General features: G+C 43.7%; 1 protein-coding gene across 1 annotated transcript in view; it reads right to left on the bottom strand.

The window, feature by feature from the left end:
• The window catches only part of si:dkey-34e4.1 (carboxyl-terminal PDZ ligand of neuronal nitric oxide synthase protein), a 183,845-nt gene that overhangs the window by 27,086 nt on the left and 138,115 nt on the right, over positions 1–18,644 (bottom strand). Inside the window, exons 9-10 of the mRNA XM_014140244.3 lie at positions 15,893–16,136; positions 6,887–7,229 (exon numbers count right to left, since the gene is read on the bottom strand). Coding sequence (XP_013995719.3) covers positions 6,887–7,229; positions 15,893–16,136 — 587 coding nt within the window. The remainder of the gene's footprint in view (positions 1–6,886; positions 7,230–15,892; positions 16,137–18,644) is intronic.

Raw genomic sequence — 18,644 nt, 5'->3', positions numbered from 1 at the left:
CTGATCCTTTCTTTATCAGTGGGCAAATGTACAAAATCAGCAAGGGATCAAATACTTTTTTCCCTCACTGTAAGGTAAGAGAATATGCTAGAGGGCTATGACTCACTGGAGAATTTAGTACATATGCTACAAATCACCATGTGTGTCTGTCTCTGTGTGTGTGGTACAGTAGTAACACATTGTGTGTGTGTGTGTGTGTGTGTGTGTGGTACAGTAGTAACACATTAGACAGTGTGTGTGTGTGTGTGTGTGTGTGTGTGTGTGTGTGTGTGTGTGTGTGTGTGTGTGTGTGTGTGTGTGTGTGTGTGTGTGTGTGTGTGTGTGTGTGTGTGTGTGTGCGCCAGCCACCAGGGGAGAGAGTGGCTGTGAAAACATAAAATAAGGCCACTCGGGCAGAAATTATTGATTCAACGGGTAAATCCAGAAAACCAAGCAAATCGAAGCAATAAAATCTGCTGTACAGTGAGGGAGGGAGGAGAGGGAGGAGAGAGGGGGGAGGAAGGGGAGAAAGAGGACAGAGAGTGTCAGGTGGGGGGTTATGGGAGTTTGATTGTGTCGGGGGGGGGGGGGGGGGGGTGGGAAAGGAGGTCACAGGGCAGAGGTAGGACGCTAATTGCATAACAGACCGTGTCCACTCTCCAGTCTCTAGACTTAATTTTTCCTCTCTCCCTCTACCTCTCCCCCTTTCTATCTCTTTTCCTCTCACTCCCTCCCTCCCGTATTGTCCTGCTCTGTGGCTTGTATCTAACCCAGTATGTTACCATAACAGACTCAATTTCTATTAGACTGGTCCCAGATCTGTATACTGGCACAAAAAAACTACCTTGCAGCCTTTTGAGAATTAAAACAGAGAGAGAGAGAGAGAGAGACAGAGAGAGAGGGAGAGAGAGAGAGAGCGGAGAGCGAGAGAGAGAGAGAAAGAAAGAAATGAAGAGAGAGAGACAGAGAGAGACAGAAGGAGGAGGGTATGAGAAAACTGGTAATAAAGTTGAAGGAATAGCTCCACTATCCTCCCTCAGACACAGCCCTCTCTCACCAGCTGGCTTCAATGTCAACTTGGACTGGGAAAAAACAAGCAAGGCTTGAACTTAACATTTGGAAGTTTCCTCATGTTTTTTTTGGTGTGTTTTCCCTGCCTTTTGACAAACAGGGGTTGATTTTACCCATATGTTGGGGGATAGAGTTACAGGATTTGTGGGGAAGAGGAGTTGGGATTGGTGTGTATGTGTGTGTGTCTGTCTGTGGATTGGTCATAGGAAACGACAGGATGTGAGTCTGACTGCAGGGATTTAGACACAGTCTCTGAGGGCTTTGTTTCTCCCTGACCCACTCATACAGAGAGAGGGGGGAAGACAAAGAACTTAACACACACGTATGTCCACACACACACACACACAGAGCACTCCTAAGTGCTGCAGAGCCAATCACAACTTTTTATTCCCCCCGCTGTTAATGGGCTTTAGCATACACACCCTGGAGGAGTGTCACGGCCCTCCAGGGTGTGAGTGAGTGAGTGAGTGAGTGAGTGAGTGAGTGAGTGAGTGAGTGAGTGAGTGAGTGAGTGAGTGAGTGAGAGGAGAGAAACACCTAGATATTCTGCACAGATTCTGTCAGACCTGGGCCCTTACAGTAAATCTCAGTAAGACAAAAAAAATGGTGTTCCAAAATAGGTCCAGTTGCCAGGACCACAAATTCCATCTAGACACCGTTTCTCTAGAGCACACCAAAAACTATACCTACCTCAGCCTAAACATCAGCACCACTGGTAACTTCCACAAAGCTGTGAACGAGCTGAGAGACAAAGCAAGAAGGGCCTTCTACGTCATCAAAAGGAACATAAAATCGACATACCAGTTAGGATCTGGCTAAAAATACTTGAATCAGTTGTAGAACCCAATGCACTTTATGGTTGTGAGGTCTGGGGTACAGTAACCAACCAAGAATTCACAAAATGGGACAAACACCAAATTGAGACCGCATAAAGAATTCTGCCAAAAATACTTTAACTATTTGTACTTTAACTATTTGTACATCGTTAGAACACTGTATATAGCCATAATATGATGTTTGAAATATCTCTATTCCTTTGAAACTTGTATGAGTGTTATGTTTACTGTTCATTTTACTTTTGTTTATTATCTATTTCATTTGCTTTGGCAATGCAAACATATTATGTTTGAATTGAATTGAGAGGCTGACTTTTAATGTGTCCCCATGCCTAAAAATATATTGTGTACTACCAAACCTCAACACAACTACATTACCTAGTATAATACATACTAGAGAGATGTACTACCAAACCTCAACACAACTACCTTACCTAGTATAATACATACTAGAGAGATGTACTACCAAACCTCAACACAACTACATTACCTGATATAATACATACTAGAGAGATGTACTACCAAACCTCAACAGAACTACATTACCTAGTATAATACATACTATAGAGATGTGCTACCAAACCTCAACACAACTACATTACCTGATATAATACATACTAGAGAGACATGTACTACCAAACCTCAACACAACTACATTACCTAGTATAATACATACTAGAGAGATGTACTACCAAACCTCAACAGAACTACATTACCTAGTATAATACATACTAGAGAGACATGTACTACCAAACCTCAGCACAACTACATTACCTGATATAATACATACTAGAGAGATGTACTACCAAACGCTCCCTAAAACACTTCAGCGAACAGGCCTTTCTAATCGACCTGGCCCGGGTATCCTGGAAGAATATTTACCTCATCCTGTCAGTAGAGTATGCCTGGTTGTTCTCTAAAAGTGTTTTCCTCACCATCTTAAATAAGCATGCCCCATTCAAAAAATGTAGAACTAAGAACAGATATGGGCCTTGCTTCACTCCAGACTTGTCTGCCCTTGACCAGCACAAAAACATCCTGTGGTGTACTGCATTAGCATCGAATAGCCCCCGCGATATTAAACTTTTCAGGGAAGTCAGGAACCTATATACACAGTCAGTAAGGAAAGCTAAGGCTAACTTTTTCAAACTGAAATTTGCATCCTGTAGCACTAATTCCAAAACGTTTTGGGACACTGTAAAGTCAACAGCTCTGCACCCCCCCGCAGCAACTTTCCCAAGCTTCCCCCGCTTCTCCTTCACCCAAATCCAGATAGCTGATGTTCTGAAAGAGCTGCAAAATCTGGATCTCTACAAATTAGCTGGGCTCGACAATTTGGACCCTCCTAAAATTATCTGTCAAAATTGTTGCAACCCCTATTACTAGCCTGTTCAACCTCTCTTTCGTATCGTCTGAGATCCCTAAAGATAGGAAAGCTGCCGCAGTCATCCCCCTCTTCAAAGGGGGAGACACTCTACACCCAAACTGTTACAGACCTATTCTATCCTACCCTGCCTTTCTAAAATCTTCAAAAGCCAAGTTAACAAACAGATCACCGACCATTACGAATCCCACCGTACCTTCTCCACTATGCAATCTGGTTTCCGAGCTGGTCATGGGTGCACCTCAGCCACCCTAAACGATATCATAACCGCCATCGATAAAGACAGTACTGTGTAGCCGTTTTCATCGACCTGGCCAAGGCTTCGACTCACCGCATTCTTATCGGCAGACTCAATAGCCTTGGTTTCTCAAATGACTGCCTCACCTGGTTCACCAACTACTTCTCAGATAGAGTTCAGTGCCACAGGGTTCAATTCTCGGGCCGACTCTATTCTCGGTATATATATCAATGATGTCGCTCTTGCTGCTGGTGAGTCTCTGATCCACCTCTACGCAGATGACACCATTCTGTATACATCTGGCCCTTCTTTGGACACTGTGTTAACTAACCTCCAGACGAGCTTCAATGACATACAACACTCCTTCCGTGGCCTCCAACTGCTCTTAAACGCTAGTAAAACTAAATGCATGCTCTTCAACCGATTGCTGCCCGCACCCGCCCACCCGACTAGCATCACTACTCTGGACGGTTCTGACTTAGAATATGTGGACAACTACAAATACCTAGGTGTCTGGTTAGACTGTAAACTCTCCTTCCAGACTCACATTAAGCATCTCCAATCCAAAATTAAATCTAGAATCGGCTTCTTATTTCACAACAAAGCCTCCTTCACTCATGCTGCCAAACATACCTTTGTAAAACTGACCATCCTACCAATTGTGTGGGGATGAGAGGAGGCTGTTCTGTTGTGTGGGGATGAGAGGAGGCTGTTCTGTTGTGTGGGGATGAGAGGAGGCTGTTCTGTTGTGTGGGGATGAGAGGAGGCCTGTTCTGTTGTGTGGGGATGAGAGGAGGCTGTTCTGTTGTGTGGGGATGAGAGGAGTCCTGTTCTGTTGTGTGGGGATGAGAGGAGGCCTGTTCTGTTGTGTGGGGATGAGAGGAGGCTGTTCTGTTGTGTGGGGATGAGAGGAGGCCTGTTCTGTTGTGTGGGGATGAGAGGAGGCTGTTCTGTTGTGTGGGGATGAGAGGAGGCCTGTTCTGTTGTGTGGGGATGAGAGGAGTCCTGTTCTGTTGTGTGGGGATGAGAGGAGGCTGTTCTGTTGTGTGGGGATGAGAGGAGTCCTGTTCTGTTGTGTGGGGATGAGAGGAGTCCTGTTCTGTTGTGTGGGGATGAGAGGAGTCCTGTTCTGTTGTGTGGGGATGAGAGGAGGCTGTTCTGTTGTGTGGGGATGAGAGGAGGCTGTTCTGTTGTGTGGGGATGAGAGGAGGCTGTTCTGTTGTGTGGGGATGAGAGGAGGCTGTTCTGTTGTGTGGGGATGAGAGGAGGCTGTTCTGTTGTGTGGGGATGAGAGGAGGCTGTTCTGTTGTGTGGGGATGAGAGGAGGCTGTTCTGTTGTGTGGGGATGAGAGGAGTCCTGTTCTGTTGTGTGGGGATGAGAGGAGGCCTGTTCTGTTGTGTGGGGATGAGAGGAGGCTGTTCTGTTGTGTGGGGATGAGAGGAGGCCTGTTCTGTTGTGTGGGGATGAGAGGAGGCCTGTTCTGTTGTGTGGGGATGAGAGGAGGCCTGTTCTGTTGTGTGGGGATGAGAGGAGGCCTGTTCTGTTGTGTGGGGATGAGAGGAGGCCTGTTCTGTTGTGTGGGGATGAGAGGAGGCTGTTCTGTTGTGTGGGGATGAGAGGAGGCTGTTCTGTTGTGTGGGGATGAGAGGAGGCTGTTCTGTTGTGTGGGGATGAGAGGAGGCTGTTCTGTTGTGTGGGGATGAGAGGAGGCTGTTCTGTTGTGTGGAGATGAGAGGAGGCTGTTCTGTTGTGTGGGGATGAGAGGAGGCCTGTTCTGTTGTGTGGGGATGAGAGGAGGCCTGTTCTGTTGTGTGGGGATGAGAGGAGGCTGTTCTGTTGTGTGGGGATGAGAGGAGGCTGTTCTGTTGTGTGGGGATGAGAGGAGGCTGTTCTGTTGTGTGGGGATGAGAGGAGGCCTGTTCTGTTGTGTGGGGATGAGAGGAGGCCTGTTCTGTTGTGTGGGGATGAGAGGAGGCCTGTTCTGTTGTGTGGGGATGAGAGGAGGCCTGTTCTGTTGTGTGGGGATGAGAGGAGGCCTGTTCTGTTGTGTGGGGATGAGAGGAGGCCTGTTCTGTTGTGTGGGGATGAGAGGAGGCCTGTTCTGTTGTGTGGGGATGAGAGGAGGCTGTTCTGTTGTGTGGGGATGAGAGGAGGCTGTTCTGTTGTGTGGGGATGAGAGGAGGCTGTTCTGTTGTGTGGGGATGAGAGGAGGCTGTTCTGTTGTGTGGGGATGAGAGGAGGCTGTTCTGTTGTGTGGGGATGAGAGGAGGCCTGTTCTGTTGTGTGGGGATGAGAGGAGGCCTGTTCTGTTGTGTGGGGATGAGAGGAGTCCTGTTCTGTTGTGTGGGGATGAGAGGAGGCCTGTTCTGTTGTGTGGGGATGAGAGGAGTCCTGTTCTATTGTGTGGGGATGAGTGGAGGCCTGTTCTGTTGTGTGGGGATGAGAGGAGGCTGTTCTGTTGTGTGGGGATGAGAGGAGGCTGTTCTGTTGTGTGGGGATGAGAGGAGGCTGTTCTGTTGTGTGGGGATGAGAGGAGGCTGTTCTGTTGTGTGGGGATGAGAGGAGGCCTGTTCTATTGTGTGGGGATGAGAGGAGGCCTGTTCTGTTGTGTGGGGATGAGTGGAGGCCTGTTCTGTTGTGTGGGGATGAGAGGAGTCCTGTTCTGTTGTGTGGGGATGAGAGGAGGCCTGTTCTGTTGTGTGGGGATGAGTGGAGGCTGTTCTGTTGTGTGGGGATGAGAGGAGTCCTGTTCTGTTGTGTGGGGATGAGAGGAGGCTGTTCTGTTGTGTGGGGATGAGAGGAGGCCTGTTCTGTTGTGTGGGGATGAGAGGAGGCCTGTTCTGTTGTGTGGGGATGAGAGGAGGCTGTTCTGTTGTGTGGGGATGAGAGGAGGCTGTTCTGTTGTGTGGGGATGAGAGGAGGCTGTTCTGTTGTGTGGGGATGAGAGGAGGCTGTTCTGTTGTGTGGGGATGAGAGGAGGCTGTTCTGTTGTGTGGGGATGAGAGGAGGCTGTTCTGTTGTGTGGGGATGAGAGGAGGCTGTTCTGTTGTGTGGGGATGAGAGGAGGCTGTTCTGTTGTGTGGGGATGAGAGGCTAGCAGCTCCTGGCTCCTTTTCTGCTAGATGAAAGAGAGGAACTATACTGTCTGTGACTGCCAAATAGGAGCTCCAATACATTGTGTATAATCATGACCAGGCAATGGTGTGTGTGTGTGTGTGTGTGTGTGTATGTGTGTGTGTGTGTGTATGTGCTGCATTGAATAGGCCCTCTGGCATATGGCTACTCTCAAATGTGGCTGGTCTTCAAGAAAGGTCTGTACAGTAAGATGTATAAACCGAGCTATGTTTAGATAGTTGTTTCTAGTTAACATAGTTTACCTTTCATCCAGGGCTGTCAAATTCCTTGTTTCGAATGGCAAAATCTCATTTGACGACACTTCCGAGCTGTCTCTCCGCCCTGGCTTCCCATTGGATGTTCTTCTGATGAGTGTGTCTGTCTCCGCCTCCCCCCCATTTTGAGAGCCCAGTGGTTTGGTCCCATTCTCCAGGTTGAGGAGGTTGAGGTAGGACTCGGCACCGTCCACCTGGGAAGCGGTGAGGGGGGGGTTTTGGAGTGGCCCTGCAGGGGTGGAGGTGATGGGCTGGTCCATGCTGCTCAAGCTGTAATGGTTCTTCAGGTTGAGTGACAGAGACCTGGTCGTCCATGACGACTCCTGATCATCTACAGGAAGAGAAATGTCTTTAACTGACAAAGTTGAACACAAATAGTCAAAAAATAAATATTTTAATGAAATGAAGCAAACAGGTCTAACCTTAACCCACACTCAATGTCCCTAGTTGTTAGTCAGTTTCTCTCACACCTCTTTCCGTCTCTTTCTCACAGACAAAAATTACTCAAAATCAAAACACACACACGTCAGTCAATTTCTCCTGTCTTTCTTTCAAATCATCATCTCATTATCAGTTTGTTTCTCTCTTTCTTCCTCCGTTTCTCTCAATCTCTCTCTAACACACACACACACACACACACACACACACACACACACACACACACACACACACACACACACACACACAAACATGCCTGTGTGAGTACAAATCAAATACAATTTATTTATATAGCCCTTCTTACATCAGCTGATATCTCAAAGTGCTGTACAGAAACCCAGCCTAAAACCCCAAACAGCAAGCAATGCAGGTGTAGAAGCACGTACACTCTCCGGAGTCAGAGGCAGCGTCTGAGTGGACTGTGTCTTAGATTGGTTGGATTAGCATTTACTAGTTCTGGGTGTAACATGATTAAAGCTAGCATGAAACACCACGTGTCAACCCCACATAAACAAATACACAGACACTACCACACAAATGGTGTCGTACTGGTAGCAATGGCTGATAGGTCCCATTCATTTTGATTTTTTTTTATACTGAATTGTTTTTAAGTGTTTTTTGGTTTAATAAAAATGGCATCAGCTATTTGTGTTTTGATTGCTCTTTTGAATTTGTTGTAATTGGTCACCATGACCAAGATGAAAGACTGCTGTTGTCTTGTTTGGCTAAGATAACTACACTCTAAAAATGAGGGCTTCAACAAGGCTTCTTCTAAGATCCTCAAAGTTCTTTGAAGAACCTTAGGGTTCTTGGCACTGAAAATGGCCCCAAAAGGTTCTTCCAAGAACCCCAATTGAGGTGTGGTTCATAGAGGAACCTCATTAGTTGGTGGGGGTTCTTTCAAGGACCTAACTGGCCGACCGAAACATTTGGATTTGAATTTGAAAAGACAGCAGGTTCAGGCACTTACAGTAACTGAAACATGTAAAGATCTCCTCAATTTAAGGTAAGGTTTGTCCCTTATATGATCTAAATTGATATTGTTTTATGATGATACCATCTATCTTTTCAGATTTGTGCAAATCTTTCTAAATCAGAAAATGGACACAATTCAATGGATATCAATCAACAAAGAGGTAAGAATATGTTGGAGGCTATAAGAATATGTTGAAGGCTATAAGAATATGTTGAAGGCTATAAGAATATGTTGAAGGCTATAAGAATATGTTGAAGGCTATAAGAATATGTTGAAGGCTATAAGAATATGTTGGAGGCTATAAGAATATGTTGAAGGCTATAAGAATATGTTGAAGGCTATAAGAATATGTTGAAGGCTATAAGAATATGTTGAAGGCTATAAGAATATGTTGGAGGCTATAAGAATATGTTGAAGGCTATAAGAATATGTTGAAGGCTATAAGAATATGTTGGAGGCTATAAGAATATGTTGAAGGCTATAAGAATATGTTGAAGGCTATAAGAATATGTTGGAGGCTATAAGAATATGTTGGAGGCTATAAGAATATGTTGGAGACTATAAGAATATGTTGAAGGCTATAAGAATATGTTGAAGGCTATAAGAATATGTTGAAGGCTATAAGAATATGTTGAAGGCTATAAGAATATGTTGAAGGCTATAAGAATATGTTGGAGGCTATAAGAATATGTTGAAGGCTATAAGAATATGTTGAAGGCTATAAGAATATGTTGAAGGCTATAAGAATATGTTGAAGGCTATAAGAATATGTTGAAGGCTATAAGAATATGTTGGAGGCTATAAGAATATGTTGAAGGCTATAAGAATATGTTGAAGGCTATAAGAATATGTTGGAGGCTATAAGAATATGTTGAAGGCTATAAGAATATGTTGAAGGCTATAAGAATATGTTGGAGGCTATAAGAATATGTTGAAGACTATAAGAATATGTTGAAGGCTATAAGAATATGTTGAAGGCTATAAGAATATGTTGAAGGCTATAAGAATATGTTGGAGGCTATAAGAATATGTTGAAGGCTATAAGAATATGTTGAAGGCTATAAGAATATGTTGGAGGCTATAAGAATATGTTGGAGGCTATAAGAATATGTTGAAGGCTATAAGAATATGTTGGAGGCTATACGAATATGTTGAAGGCTATAAGAATATGTTGAAGGCTATAAGAATATGTTGGAGGCTATAAGAATATGTTGAAGGCTATAAGAATATGTTGAAGGCTGTAAGAATATGTTGAAGGCTATAAGAATATGTTGAAGGCTATAAGAATATGTTGAAGGCTATAAGAATATGTTGAAGCTATAAGAATATGTTGAAGGCTATAAGAATATGTTGAAGGCTATAAGAATATGTTGGAGATATAAGAATATGTTGAAGGCTATAAGAATATGTTGGAGGCTATAAGAATATGTTGGAGGCTATAAGAATATGTTGAAGGCTATAAGAATATGTTGAAGGCTATAAGAATATGTTGAAGGCTATAAGAATATGTTGAAGGCTATAAGAATATGTTGAAGGCTATAAGAATATGTTGAAGGCTATAAGAATATGTTGAAGGCTATAAGAATATGTTGAAGCTATAAGAATATGTTGAAGGCTATAAGAATATGTTGAAGGCTATAAGAATATGTTGAAGGCTATAAGAATATGTTGAAGCTATAAGAATATGTTGAAGGCTATAAGAATATGTTGGAGGCTATAAGAATATGTTGAAGGCTATAAGAATATGTTGGAGGCTATAAGAATATGTTGAAGGCTATAAGAATATGTTGAAGGCTATAAGAGTATGTTGAAGGCTATAAGAATATGTTGAAGGCTATAAGAATATGTTGAAGGCTATAAGAATATGTTGAAGGCTATAAGAATATGTTGAAGGCTATAAGAATATGTTGAAGGCTATAAGAATATGTTGAAGGCTATAAGAATATGTTGGAGGCTATAAGAATATGTTGAAGGCTAGCTGTGTTGGGTGCAGATGACTGAACTGCTCACTTCTGAGTCTGTCTGCAGGTATACAGACGAGGATGCATACAAAGGTATTCAATTGGTATTGGTATGTTATGCAGATCACATGTACCATCCTCCTCCCTTAAGATTAAGGCAGTCCTCCACACCTCTCTGATTCAGAGGGGTTGGTTAAATGCAGAAGACACATTTCAGTTGAAGGCATTCAGTTGTACAACTGACTAGGTATCCCTCCATTCCCTCTTCAATGAACATCCCATATGCCTCTACATTGTGGACAAGGTATGTGTATGAAAACCATTATCAAAACAGCTTTTTTCATTCACATTCACCACAGAAACCAAGGTATGAATACTGTCGTATGCATGTTTTGTTAATCATCTGTAAAGTTACTATTTTTTGGATTCACAGACTTCACCCTCCCGACACCGCGGATGAATATAACAGGAAACCTGTTTTATCACCATGCACTGCAAAATCAGTCTGGCTATGGATACAGAGAACATCAACACATTAACATCAACACGCCAGAGGATATACACATTAGACTTGGGCCTCTGCTGGGAGTTTACCTCTCTTTGGATTGTTTTACTCTGCTTTGCCACTAAAACCATAATAAACACTGACAACTAAAATATTGTGTTATTGTTGTTATGCTTATCATTATTAATAACCCAAATGGTTCTTCAAAAGGTTCTTTGAGGATCCATTAAAAGGGATTATTTGAATAATTTATAGGGGTTCCCCCACAGTTTCAATTTGAAGAACCCCTAAAGGATACTCCAGGAACCTTTTCATTTTAGAGTGTAGCAGCTAGCTAGCTATGGACTGTTTGAATTTGAATGCGATTAATTGCGCAGCCCTAGTGGTGAGCTTTCAGCACCGTGTGGCAGCAGTAACGTTAGCTTCACCCAAGTGGGTGATACACAGAGTTAGTTGAGAGGAGTAGCTAGCTAACCATCAAGCTACAAAGCCCGGAGAAAGGACATTGGGGACAGAAAAGTGAAGTGGGCTCATGCTGTTGAGGGTGCGGACCTAACTATCTCACATCCGTGACCATCCATACCTGAAGTTCCTCCTCTCGTAATGCCATCTGAACTGCTTCAATTCATCACTCATCCTTCCACTACCTAACTTCCAAACTGTGGTGATACAATGCTATTATTTTGGATTTGTTGTAGTTTGTTATAGGCTTTTGTATACGCAATTCAGCTTTAAGCTGCCATGTATACAACATAAAACTAAACAACAACAAAAAAACCACAAACACCACACAAAATGAACACCCGCCAAGCGCCAAATGCGGGTAGATTTTCCATTTGTCGAGTAAATCTCAGAAGGCTATCTGCCACACTGGCAGGTAAATGTTTGTACCAAAATAGTCATGTAATAAAATTTCTGGCATGATGGCTCGGAGGAAATGACTCATGTTTGCCAGCCACAGACCGTCTCTAGTGCTCCTAGTTTCACGGCACTGTTTACCGTACGGGACATCGCTCACTTGCCACGGGTCTGCTGCTAGCTACCGTTCATTAAATAGCTGTTATGTGGCAACATTTACCTGGAGTAAGCCAACCTTTGAAACGAAAACCCACCGAAGAAAAGGAGGACGAATCACAAAAAAAGAAAGTTTTGTGAGAAATGGAGGTTTGGAGATAAAGGAGTTTCAAGAGGCTGGCTACAGTATGATAATGAGGCTGTGATGATGAGTTAATATGTGTCGCCAGTATGCTAAAGATAAAAACGGAAATAACTCATTTGTCATCAGAAATAAAACGATGAAGCTCGAGAACATTTGTGACCATGAACACAGGAAGTGTCACATTGCCTGCGTGTCTGTGTCCCGGGTCAATCGGAGCCTCTCGTCTTGACACCCTCTGTGACGGTGTCAGAGCAGACCAGCACGAAGAGGAAGATCCTGTTTAGGACTGTACATGCCATTGGCAAGAAGGCGAGACAACTTTCTGACTTGGAGTGGATGTGTGAGTAAGTGAAAATGTTGTTACTCTTGTAGCTTGACTAGTACTTCTGTAGCTAGTTTTTACAAGTCTATTTAGCAGACGTGGGCCAGTATTGTAGGTTATTTCTCAGCTCTTGATAAGCTTTGGTTCACCTCCAAATAGTGTATAAATACCATAACATTATAGGCCTACTGATGCTGACATGGATCTCCATGCTTTCCTGTGGTTCTGTAACATTCTATTTTAATGTTTGTCTCCAGATGCTGTTTACATTTTAAATCATTGTGACACAATTGACTTTACCTGCCTTATAATGTTGATCCTTAAGTAAACTAAGGGTAGAAGGCTAATTTAGCACAATCACCTGCCAGCTATATTGGATAACATGATTGTATATTTCAATATTATATAATTAATTTGTTTGATTTTTGTAGTTGGATGAAAAAAAAGGAATCGCTGTGGGCTCAACATATAGAAATGAGAAGCAGGCCAAAGAGTTTATTCACCATATTGCAGAGGTGGAGAGAAACAACATCAGAGAGAACCTGAAAAACCCCACATTTCTCTCCATCATGTCAGACGGCTCCACAGACACTTCTGTGAAAGATGAGGAGTTAGTTTATGTCAGATTCTGTCACAAGGGAAAGATTGAGTTGAAGTTTGTTGGCATCAAGTCGGTGGAAAAGGCAGACGGGGCACACATAAGCAACGCCATCAGTGCCATCATGGAGGGAGTGTGTGATGAGTGGAGGAGCAAGTTGGTCGCGCTGGGAACAGATGGAGCTGCTGTGATGACCGGAGCCAAGAATGGTGTGGTCAGTCGGCTGAAGGGGGACAGGGCCTACATCATCGGCATCCACTGTATGGCACACCGCCTTCAACTGACCTTTTCTGATGCCATCCGGTCCAACGTGATGTTTCAGAAAGTAGAAGACCTCCTCAGCGGGCTCTACACCTTCTACCACACCAGTCCACTGAACAGGGTAAACCTGGTAAACAGCTTCCAGGCTCTTGGGCACACACCACTGGTGCCCACCTGAATTGTCGGGACCCGATGGGTAGGACACCTATTGTGTGCACTGGACCACTTCCTGCGAGGTTACCAGGGGCTTGTCTAGCACCTGGAACAGGTAGGGGCTCTAGATTGCTATGCTAAGTACTCCAAGTCATCTTCAATATGTAATGTCCTGTAAATAACAACAAACACAGTTACAATTGGTATCATCATGTTCCAATGCTTTATGCACTGATAAAATCTGTCATATCTAATATAGTTTTTTTTGGACAGCAATTAATTGTCTATTTGTATGTCTTTGTTCTTTCTGTATTTCAGATTCAATCTGCTGATGGCCAAAATGTCTGAGGTGTCCAGCAGACCAAGGCCAGGAATACTACAGTACTGCGAGGGAGGCTGTTGTTATCCGCTTCTGTGGCTTCCTGCATGACACACTAACACACCTGAGCTGCCTGTCTGCAGAGGTCCACCATCACCATAGCAGAAGCCCACAGCTCATTGTGCTCAACACAGGCAGTACTTAAGAAGTACCAAACCAGGTATGTTTATTTAAGCTGCAATAAGAAATACTTACCTTAAGAGAATTAAGAGAAAGGATTACGTCAATAAGAGAGGGAGGGAGAGAGAGTGTGAGTGAGAGTGTGATGAAAAGGAACATTCTGAAAGGATGGTAAAATGAGCCTTTTATCATCAGAGAAGGGCACATGATGAAGGCCACAATGGCCAACAGATATGATAGAATTTCGCTGACCAGAGGTGAAAAGGTCCCGTGTGGCTCAGTTGGTAGAGCATGGTGTTTGCAACGCCAGGGTTGTGGGTTTGATTCCCACAGGGGACCAGTACGGAGAAAAAATGTATGAAATGTATGCATTCACTACTGTAAGTCGCTCTGGATAAGTGCGTCTACTAAAATGTAAAATGTAAAGTAAGACCTTTGTCACATCACAGGACAAAATGCTTGACAGGCTAGTGGAGAGTATGACTGACAGGTTCCAGGACACCAGTGTAGGGGTCCTGTGTTCCACCAAGCTGGTCAGCTTCACCAACTGGCCAGAGTCAGGAGATGAAGCAGCAGGCTACTTTATGTTTTGTATTACTGGTCAGTCAGGTTAGGTTCAGGTTCATCATCATATTTTTATAGAGAAGAGAATTAAAACTGAATGATGCTTGTTGTAATGTATACAATTATTCTAGATTTTGATGACACTGAACTGGAAACCCTGGTGGACCACTTCAAGCCTGTCCTGGAGACCTCTGGTATCCATGTTGAAAGGATCCCTGACCAGTGGACTGTCCTGAAGGTGCTGATGTCCCAGGAGCCCCAGTCCCTGCAGAATATGTCCTAGTTCTGTGTCAACAGCAGCCATCAGCATTCCTGCCCTGATTTGCTGGCATTGGTTGACCTGCTCCTGTCCTTCCTTGCCCTGACAGCTGAATGTGAAAGAGGTGTTAATACCATGAAACAGGTGAAAACCGATTGGCGGTCCAACCTAAAGTCTGATACACTGTCAGATCTCCTTATGGTCCAGCTGTCCTCTCCAGAGATCAGGGAGTATGATCTGATAAAAGCTGTGATGCTGTGGCACCAGGACTCTGTCAGGAGCAGAAGGCCAGACTTCATGGACTGTGCAAAGAGGGTGATCGCAGTAGAGAGTGAGGAGTCTGATGAGGAGGTTTAAGTTGATTCAAATTATTAAGCATCTGATAGGTTTACAAAACCTTCAAATTTACTTTTAATGTTTGATCCTTAAGTCCATTTTTATAGCAAATACTTCAGTACAATTTTGAGTTCAAGACTTCTTCAGTTGTATTCAGGCTGGGAAATTAAATCTAGCCACAGCCAAAATGAACCAGCATCTATTTTACCTGTATTTTTCAGGGTATTTCTACTCAAAGTAAAGGTGTTGTAGACCTGTTTCCCCTTTGTATCAGGAGAGCACCAGTTCTATGTCCACTGCACTCCTCATAATTGTATCTTACCATTGTTGTTGTCCTGTTTTGACTTCTATGTACTCTTATTCATTGGATCTGATATGTTTTGTTTATATGTGTGTGTATGTGTTTGTTTGTATGTGTGTGTGTGTGTGTATGTGTTTGTATGCGTGTGTGTGTGTGTATGTGTGTGTGTGTGTGTTTGTATGCATGTGTGTGTGTATGTGTTTGTATGTGTGTGTGTGTTTGTATGCGTGTGTGTGTTTGTATGTGTGTGTGTGTGTATGCGTGTGTGTATGCGTGTGTATGTGTTTGTATGTGTGTGTGTGCGCGCGTGTATCTGGACCCAAAAACTATCCATGAGTAGTAATAGTGTTAAATAAGCCAGGAGATGTCATGGCAAGAGAAGCTTTCTCAGTACACACACTCACAGTCTGTGAATAGGTGTGTGTGTGTGTGGGGGGGGGCTCTATGATTGCTTAGCTTGCTTAACAATGTGCATTTCCTAAATGTTGGTATGTAAGTGTGATCTGTCCTTGATGATTAACTGTTGTACATGCAGGGCCAGTGTCCTGGACACAGATAAAGTCCTGGATTAACAAGCATGCTCAATGGAGAATGACTGTTTTACCTGTACTGTATATTCAACTTAATTGTTCTGGTTCGTATAGATAGTGCAGGTGACTTACTGTGACCCTGTCTCTCCCCCTGTCCCAGTCCAGCTGTGTGTCTCTCCCCCTGTCCCAGTCCAGCTGTGTGTCTCTCCCCCGGTCCCTGTCCTGGTGCCTTGCTCTCCAGGTGTTTGAGCTGTGTGACCAGCAGGGACAGGTGCTGGAGCAGGTCTCTGTTCTGTAGTAGCAGCTGGTGGACACGAGCCTGGGCCTCCACACGAGCTGCGGTCTCCACTGACATCTGATCCTTCAGGAGCTGCACCTGAGTGGGGGAATCAGGAATCAGAACTGTGCCTAGTGGGACTGATGATGATGGGGATGTGGATGGAGTGTGAGGAAGTGTGTGTGTGTGTGTGTGTAGTGTGTTTATAACAGTGTGTACTCAGACCTAAACAGTGCTCACTTCACACACAAACAGACTCCACCTCTCTCTCTACGAGTCTAGGAGAGACTGCGCACTGTGTGTGTGTATGTCTGTCAGTGAGGTTTTTCTGTTTGAAAGATTCTACTTCATGCTACAGCCCGACCCCAGACATCATCCAAGAGACTGCAGTTGAAAATCTAATTAGATGGAATTTCCCCGACCTGAAATTGAAAATAATGACGAGTTCCCACAATTATTTGTTAATATAATTCACGGTGAGCTCATTATAGTCTGACGATGCGCATCTGAAAACGACTGGGAAAATAAATGAAAAATATAAATAAATCTGTGTTTGTGTTGTGCCTTCCAGGCTCATTTTCTGCAACAATAGCAGACTGATTCACTCTGTCCCCGGTGTGTTGTGTTGTGTGTGTGCATGTAAGTGCACACGAATACGTGTGTGTGTGTGTGTGTGTGTGTGTGTGTGTGTGTGTGTGTGTGTGTGTGTGTGTGTGTGTGTGTGTGTGTGTGTCCTGACATAGCTGTGATGGCAGTGCTCCCTAGTGGTCATGCAGCAGAGAGACAGGCAGACAATGGTGCCAAATGAGGCACATGATGCCGTGATTAAGCCAGACAGTCAGTCCCCCATGGCACATCTATATGGCTGGCTATATTATGTGCACTGTAGGACTGGCTATATTATGTGCACTGTAGGACTGGTTATATTATGTGCACTGTAGAGCTGGTTATATTATGTGCACTGTAGGACTGGTTATATTATGTGCACTGTAGGACTGGCTATATTATGTGCACTGTAGGACTGGTTATATTATGTGCACTGTAGGACTGGCTATATTATGTGCACTGTAGGAATGGCTATATTATGTGCACTGTAGGGCTGGCTATATTATGTGCACTGTAGGACTGGTTATATTATGTGCACTGTAGGACTGGTTATATTATGTGCACTGTAGGACTGGCTATATTATGTGCACTGTAGGACTGGTTATATTATGTGCACTGTAGGACTGGCTATATTATGTGCACTGTAGGAATGGCTATATTATGTGCACTGTAGGGCTGGCTATATTATGTGCACTGTAGGACTGGTTATATTATGTGCACTGTAGGACTGGCTATATTATGTGCACTGTAGGACTGGCTATATTATGTGCACTGTAGGACTGGCTATATTATGTGCACTGTAAGGCTGGCTATATTATGTGCACTGTAAGGCTGGCTATATTATGTGCACTGTAGGACTGGCTATATTATGTGCACTGTAGGACTGGTTATATTATGTGCACTGTAGGACTGGCTATATTATGTGCACTGTAGGACTGGCTATATTATGTGCACTGTAGGACTGGCTATATTATGTGCACTGTAGGGCTGGTTATATTTTGTGCACTGTAGGACTGGCTTTATTATGTGCACTGTAGGACTGGCTATATTATGTGCACTGTAGGACTGGCTATATTAGGTGCACTGTAGGGCTGGTTATATTATGTGCACTGTAGGACTGACTATATGATGTGCACTGTAGGACTGGTTATATTATGTGCACTGTAGGACTGGTTATATTATGTGCACTGTAGGACTGGCTATATTATGTGCACTGTAGGAATGGCTATATTATGTGCACTGTAGGGCTGGCTATATTATGTGCACTGTAGGGCTGGCTATATTATGTGCACTGTAGGACTGGTTATATTATGTGCACTGTAGGGCTGGCTATATTATGTGCACTGTAGGGCTGGCTATATTATGTGCACTGTAAGGCTGGCTATATTATGTGCACTGTAAGGCTGGCTATATTATGTGCACTGTAGGGCTGGTTATATTATGTGCACTGTAGGGCTGGCTATATTATGTGCAATGTAGGGCTGGCTATATTATGTGCACTGTAGGACTGGTTATATTATGTGCACTGTAGGACTGGCTATATTATGTGCACTGTAGGACTGGCTATATTATGTGCACTGTAGGACTGGTTATATTATGTACATGAACTTAACTTTTGCACATGTGTATGTACAATATATGCAATTTAGCAGCCGCTTTTATACAATACGACTTAAAACAGTGTGTGCATACATTTATATATTGACAACCCCAGCGGGAATCAAACCCACCACCCTGGCATTGCTACCACAATGACCTGAGCCACTGGACTGGTGTAGAGGATGACCGAGTGAATGTAACGCAGAAGAAACCGATAAAGAGTGTGTGGTGGTCAGCTGATGCCTGAGGAGGACAACTGTCTCACTGACCAGACATCTGGACCACAGATATATGACAGCTTGTTGTGTGTGTGTGTGTGTGTGTGTGTGTGTGTGTGTGTGTGTGTGTGTGTGGACGTGTTAAACTAGAATAGTAAATAAATGTAAATAACTAGAATTTAAC

This window comes from Salmo salar, chromosome 01, assembly GCF_965601325.2.
Source record: "Salmo salar chromosome 01, fSalSal1, whole genome shotgun sequence".
Lineage (NCBI taxonomy): Eukaryota > Metazoa > Chordata > Actinopteri > Salmoniformes > Salmonidae > Salmo > Salmo salar.
Note: the sequence above shows the minus strand (reverse complement) of the source record. Positions and strands in the feature narration are given on the sequence as shown.